General features: G+C 57.3%; 1 protein-coding gene across 2 annotated transcripts in view; it reads right to left on the reverse strand.

Moving 5' to 3' along the window:
• Window positions 1-3,714: 3,714 nt before the first annotated feature.
• The window catches only part of LOC121661654 (zinc finger protein 239-like), an 18,361-nt gene continuing 15,167 nt past the window's right edge, over window positions 3,715-6,908 (reverse strand). Inside the window, exon 4 of one of the 2 annotated variants that reach the window (XM_042022049.1) lies at window positions 3,715-4,968. In XM_042022049.1, coding sequence (XP_041877983.1) covers window positions 4,696-4,968 — 273 coding nt within the window. In that variant the 3' untranslated portion in view covers window positions 3,715-4,695. The remainder of the gene's footprint in view (window positions 4,969-6,908) is intronic. The other variant, XM_042022048.1, reaches the window with a different exon arrangement.

The following is a 6,908-nucleotide window of genomic DNA, read 5'->3' on the forward strand; positions in this document are numbered from 1 at the left end:
TTTCTTCCTACTTTGAAGGTGCTTCAACCAGAAAGTATTTAAAGTCCTTCCCCCTTAAAATAGAGGCACCATTTGTTGAGCTTTTGACAGAGTACCCTTCCTTCTCGGACCAGGGTAAAAGAGCAGAGGAGGCTGCTGTTCTGCTGAGTTCTTTATTTCATAGTCTCACAGCTTTCTTGAAGGCAGAGATCAAAGGGGGTTACATGATAAATGCAAGCAGCAACAGCAGGCAAAACACAGCTTCTTCTATATGTTCTATATGCTCCATATACTCTATATGCTCTATACACTATACACTATATTTTTTCTTACAGAAGTGTGGATTATATTTGTTAACTGACCAATAAGATTAACACACGATTCTCGTTTTCCTTTTCTTAACCTATCCTGATCTAATTCTAACAGTCGTAAGCCTTACACAAGTGTTACATAGGTATTACACAGATTTGCATATACAGTTTCTATCAGTTCTTATTGTTTATGTGAACACTCTATCTAAAAAATGTGAACAGTATAATTGTATCTATGTTTTGCCTAAAGAATTCTGTGAAAAGGTAAAACTGCTGCAGCAAGAACTGTGTTTAAGGTCTCTGCTACAGCTTTTTAATGTTTAAAAGCATATATTTCTACTTAGCATATATTTCTACTAAAAGTTAAAAATCTGTATCTCTATTTCATTTTGGTGTGGCTTCATGGATCTCAGCTTGTCCAAAGGTTTTAATTCAACCCCCGTGCTTTGGCTTCCCTCTGGGCCTGAGTCCAGAGGAGCCTTCACTCCAACACAGCCCCAGATTGCTCCAGGGAAGCTGACCTTGATCCATTTTTGCTTTTGCAGTGAACCTGCATCTTCCAGGATCTCCCTGAGACTCCTCCCAGGCATCTCCTGCAGTCTGTGACACACAGAGCTCTGAGGAGCTGAGATCCCGGGTAGCAGCCCCAGAGGGCTCCAGGGAAGCTGCCCGAGGGGATTTTGTGCTGGGAAAGAGGGAGCTGTGCAGGCCTGGAGGAGCCCAGGGGCAGCCGCTCTGTGCTGCCTGAGGAGCAGCTGAATGTGCCTCCTCTTGTGCCGGGGCTGCGTCTTTGTGCCCCGCTGGGCACGCTGAGGAGCAGCTGAATGTGTCTCTGGCTGCAGGCTCTGTGTGCGGGCTGCTGCTGGACACAGAGGCCGCCTTGGCCTCCTGGTGCGGGGCGGGCGCAGGGCTGGGCAGTGCCCCTGCTGCTGCCGAGCGCCGGGCAGGGCTGGCTGGGGCTGTGGCACTGGCCGGGCTGCCCAGCTGCAAGGGCCGGCCAGGACAGCAGCTGCCCCACTGCGGCCCTTGTCCCCGCCAGGGCCCCCAGGCCAGGCTGCGATGGCTCCCGCTGCTGCTGGAGCTGCGGGGCTGCGGGGCCAGGGTGGCCCATCCCTCTCCCCATGGAGGGACGAGGCCTGGCCCTGGCTGCCCTGAGGCTGCCGCTGCTGCAGCTGTGGCCGGACCAGGAGGAAGAGGAGGAGGAGGAAGAGGAGGCGGTGTGGGATGGAGGCGCTGCCTTGGCCCAGTGCTGCGGAGCCCTGGCACCGTCCCAGCAGCGGCCTCTCCCTCCCGGCCCGGCCCTCAGCTGGTGCCGCCCTTGGGGCGCTGGGCCTTGGGCTTCCTCTTCTCCAGGGGCATCTCCTGCCTCCCGCCCGCTCAGAGTGTCCTGGGGAGCTGCTGCCTCCTGAGCCAGGGGCTCTGCTCTGCTGCCCCAGGCACCCTGGGGCTCCTGAAACACCCCACGGGCAGGGCGGGGCCCAGAGGGTCACAATGTCCCCTTGCTTCCATGGGGCCCTGCAGTGTCACAGTGCTCCCTGCGCACCCTGAGACCCCACTTCAGCCAGCCCAGGCCATTGCCATGCTTCCAGTCATTCCCAGCATGATCCCCGTGACTCCCAGTGAATCAGGGGGATGGGGAAGCAGAGGTTAAATGATTTGCTAAGAAGTTGTTTGTTAGAAGCAATGCATACAGCTTGCCCAACACTTATTGTGCCTACCAAAACAGGATGAGAAGATATGAGACTATTGATAAGGCGAAGGAATCTTGACCAAAGATCCTGTTTTTAATCTAAAACTAACTCAAACCAGTCTTGAAGTTTGGACTTAGGCCAGGGACATAAAGAGCATGCGCAGGGAGGAAAGGTGAAAAGTTCAGGATGAGGAAGACCCTTTACTTCATCTGAGGAAGACTCTTATTTCATCTTAGAGACCCCTGCCCACAACCACCAGACAACACTGCGCAAGCACAACGCGGATGTAAATGGCTTTTGGGCTCACTGTAATACAAAGCGAGGCTAGGCAGGGCTAGGTAATGAATATGTATAGGTGTATTGGGAAACTCAATGAATATGGAACTTGTAACCCGATAAATACCAAGCTGAATGCAGCTGCCGGCACACAGGACTTTGGAGGAGCTATTGCCCATGTGTCCCAGCGCTGGAATAAACATACCTACTTTACTACTTATTCCAGTAGTGGAGTCTTTTCTGCTCATCACCAGTCTCTCTCAGTATATCCCAGTTGCCTCCAGCATGCACCTGTCATTCGCAGTTGCTCCCAGTAGCCCTCAGTGCAGTCCCAGTGGCTCCCAGTATTTCCATGTCCGTGCTCCCTGTGCTGCTCCCAGCCCTGATCCGTGGGGATGGGAATGTCCCGCTCCCTTCCCGGGGCAGGCTCACACCTGAGCCAGGTGTGCAGGGCAGGACCTTGCCCTGAGCCCAAGCCCTGTCCCCCCTGCAGGATCTGCTTCCCATCGGCCTCTTCCTCCTGCGGCCCCAAGCCCAGCTCGGTGCTGAACGAAGGGCGCTGGACTGGGGTCATCCCCCGGCGGGGGCTGCGCACCCCCTCTGCCCCCTCCCCAAATTCCCTCCCGGGGCAGCAGGGGTTGGCTCAGGAGCCCTGTGGGCAGGGAAAAAGGGGTGACACCGGGATGGGGGGGTCATACACGCTCTGGGGGGACACACACAGCCCCTGGGGACCCCCCCTCACCTTCTCCCTCAGTGCCAGGAGGATGAACCCCAACATGGAGCCCCCAAACTGCATCGGCAGCATCTTGGGGGTGGGGTCTGGTGGCAGCTTTGGGGATCTGGGGGGGAGGTCACAGCTGCTCTAAAACCCCCTCCCAGCCCCACAGCCACTCCTGGACCCCTCAAACCACCCCACAGCTCCCAGCCAGGACTCCCCCAACCACTCCCTGCAACTGAAATGGCCCCAAGAGCCACCGAAACCCCTTCCCATCTCCCCCAAGACCCACCCAAATTCTCTCCAAGCCACATGGCTCTGCCAACACCCCAGAACTCCCTCACAGACCCTGCCAAACCCCCTCCCAGCACCACAAATGCACCCAAGAGCCACAAAAGCTCCTCCCAGTCCTCCCAGGAGCCACTAAAACCCCTCCCAGCCCCCATGGCACCGACCAGGACAGGTTGGTGGACAGGAACATCCCCAGCCGGGAGCAGCTCAGGCACTTCAGCAGCGATTTGGGCACTTTGTGGGGGACACCCTGGATGGGCAGACCCAGGCCAGGGACGAGGACAGACAACCGGAATTCCTGGAGAGCAGATGGGCTCAGGCGGAAACGTTCTGCTGGAACAACTCTAATCATGGCCCCATCTGCCTGGTTGGGCTGCTCCACAACACCCAAATCCTCCCAAAAAATCCTGTGAACCAACCCCAAATTCACCCCCAAATCCCAGTAAAATGGTGCAGCTTCAGATCTCTTTAATTTTTTTACTTTTACCTCAGTTCTGGGTGTTTCAGTGGGATAGACATGGAAATTACTTAGGTTGGAAAAGATGTCCAAGATCATCCAGCATTGCTTGATGCCACGAGAAGAAACAACTGGACAGACCAGGTGACATTTTTTAGGGTGTAAAGTTAAAAAATCAGCTCTTCCCAATGAATTTCCAATGTCGATCTGAGTCCCAATGGATGTTCCTGCCCCTGCCTTCGTCCAGGTGCCTACGGGGTGTGGAGGGCTGGGAGCCCTTGCCACAAGAGCCCTCTGCTCTCCCTTGGAGAAGAGAGGCCTGAGGGCAAGACAATCTTCCCCAGAGATAAGCAACCTTCCTCTAGGTCGTGGTGACAAAGTGAACCACCCCCAGCATGCCTTGTTTCTATATGGTAATACCCAGTACCCAGTTGGCTAGTTGGTTTCTACCCCACCCCCTGCCTACCCTATATAACCTCTGCCCCCTAGCCCTGATGTAGGGAGGCTTGTCCCTGGCCTTCCCTTCACAGGGACTGCTGGACAACAAAGGCTACCTGTGTGGAACTGCTATACATGGCTCCTGACTCTCTATCCCCGAGTTCGCCTTGGGTGATTTTACAAAGAGCTGAATCACAAGAGCTGGAATCACTTGTAGCTGAGAAATTGCTACACTTGCTGAAATCACTTGTTGCCCAGGGAAGGCGGCCACTGCCCCTGGAAGAGTTGTTCCTTGCAGGACACTCTTTCTAGGAAGGTCGTGGCACACCGGGTTGTTCACCCCTGGCCTCCTTTGGAAGAAACAACAGGAGGAGGATCCAGGAGGATCTAGAGACCACCAGCCAGGTGTTTTCCCAACGTGGATCACTGGCAATGTGGGTCACCAGGGCTCGTCCCAATTTGGGTCCCCTGATGAAGGATGAAGTTGGAGCAGCAGGAAAAGCTCCTCCCGCAGTCAGGGCACTCACAGGGCTTTGCTTACCAGTGCCGCCGTTGGTGTTGGGTCAAGGCTGAGCTATGCCTGAAGCTCTTCCCACACTCGGGACATTCATAGGGCCTCTCCCCGGTGTGGATGCGCCGGTGGATGATGAGGTGGGAATTGTCCTTGAAGCCCTTCCTGCAGTCGGGGCAGCGGAAGGGTCTCTCCTCTGTGTGTATACGCTGATGCTTGAGGAGATCTGAGCTGGTCTGAAACCTCTTCCCACACTCGGGACACTCATAGGGCCTCTCCCCAGTGTGGATCTTCTGGTGGGAGGTCAGGTGGGAGCTCCGGCTGAAGCTCTGCCCACATTCCAAGCAGTCATAGGGCCGTTCCCCGGTGTGGAGGCGATGATGGATGATCAGGCCAGAACTGTCTCTGAAGCCCTTCCCACATTCGGGACACTCGTAGGGCCTCTCCCCAGTGTGGATCATCTGGTGATGGATCAGGCGGGATCTCCAGCTGAAGCTCTTCCCACATTCCAAGCACTTGTGGGGCTTCTCCCTGGTTTGAAGCTGCTCATGGACCACCAGGTCCGAGCTCAGTTTGGATCTCTGGGCACCTTCCCAGCACAGGGTGGGTCTTTCCTCCTCACAGTTCCCTGGGCTGCGTTTGCAGCCCCTCCTCCCGCCGGATCTCTGGGGCTTTTCCTCCCCGTTGGATTCCTGTGCCATGGAGCTGCTCAAAACAGCCTCTTCCTCCAGGTTCTGCTGCGGGGATTTGTCCTCCCTGGGCTCTGTCCTCAGCTCCTTGTCTGGGGGAGGAAGGACAAGGAGAGGATGGCATTTGCCTCCGTGCCACAGGGAAGGGGAAGGAGATCCCCCCAGTCCGTGCCCAGCAGGAAGGCGTCGGCACCGGGGTTGTCCTGCAGCCGGGGGCGATGCTGGGCTGGGAGATGGAGCAGGAGAGAGGGGGAAACGGGCAGGGACTTCCTCCTCACCTGCCTGGGTGTCCTGGGGCATCTTCCTCTTCCTCACAGCCTCCTCCTCCCTTTGGCAAAGGTTTGGGAATGGGAAATTCTGGTTTGGGGAAAAACAAGGGAGAAGCACGTTGAGTTTGAATGTCCCCCTGCCCAAGTCCATCTCTACAAGTCACCGGGCATCTGGGGTCCAGAAAAACCTCCCAAACACCAACATTCAGCCCTGAAAAAGCCTCACAGGAGTTCCCTGTCTCCGGTCTCTCCCCTTTGGTGTTTGGGGGTTACCCCCTGTCCCAGCTGCTGGGGATCATGCTTGTATTGGGGGCCCCCATCTACTTGGTCTCCACCCTCCCCAGGCTGCTGGGAGTCCAGGAATCTGAAAAGTTGCCCTTCTTCCCTTTCCCCACTTAGGGATGCTGGGGGTTATGGGGTCCAAGGGATCCTTCTCCCCTTATTCTCTGCTTCGGGGTGCAGGGGGTCCAAGGAGTCCCCCCTCCCCCTCTCCAGGCTGTTGAGGGTCCCATGAATGGCGGCGCTCCCCCCTCTCTGGGCTCCCCACTTTGGGGTCCTGGGGGTCACAGGGGTTCGCTCCTCCAGACTGCCGGGGCTCCTCTGGTCCCGGTACTGCCCCTCTCTGCTCTCCCATCTCTGGGGGTCCCCAGGTTCTCCCTTCGGCTCTCCCGGGGGGTCCCGCAGCCCCCTGGCTCCGGGCTGGAGTTGGCCATGCCTGACCCAGGCAGACCCAACCCCCACTGCGAGGGAGACTCCACATCCCCCTGCCCGCTGCCAGAGCTCTGCTGGCACTGCCACCGGGACCCCCCAAAAACATCTCCTGGGGACCCCCCAATGTCCCTGCAAGGGGCATTTGCTGCTCAGCTTTGGAGTTCCAAACATCCTCCCGAAAAAAACCCAACCCAGGGACCCCCCAGGATATCTGGGCCGAGCTCCCCCTCCCCGGGATGGGGGGGCAATGCTCCCACGGGTGGGGGGCTGTGAATTCAGGGAGCGCTCAACCTCATTCTTCCTTCTCCTTTTCTTGATGCTCCCTTTTCCCTCCTCTTCCTCCTCCTCCTCCTCCCTAATCCCACCTCCTTCTCCTACTTCCATCCCTTCTCCCACTCCTTCATCCCTCCTCTCCCATCCCTCCTCCTCTCCGCCCCAGCACCAGCCACACCCTGGGTCCCCCATTCCCGAGCCCCTCGCAGCCCGCGGGAGCAGCGGGGATGGAGCCGGGACAGGTCGGGACGGGCAGCGCGGGGCTCTCGGCTGCTCCCACCCGCTGGGGGCGGGGCA

This window comes from Corvus kubaryi, unplaced genomic scaffold, assembly GCF_017639235.1.
Source record: "Corvus kubaryi isolate FWS band 111438036 unplaced genomic scaffold, C.kubaryi_AGA036_p1.0 37185, whole genome shotgun sequence".
Lineage (NCBI taxonomy): Eukaryota > Metazoa > Chordata > Aves > Passeriformes > Corvidae > Corvus > Corvus kubaryi.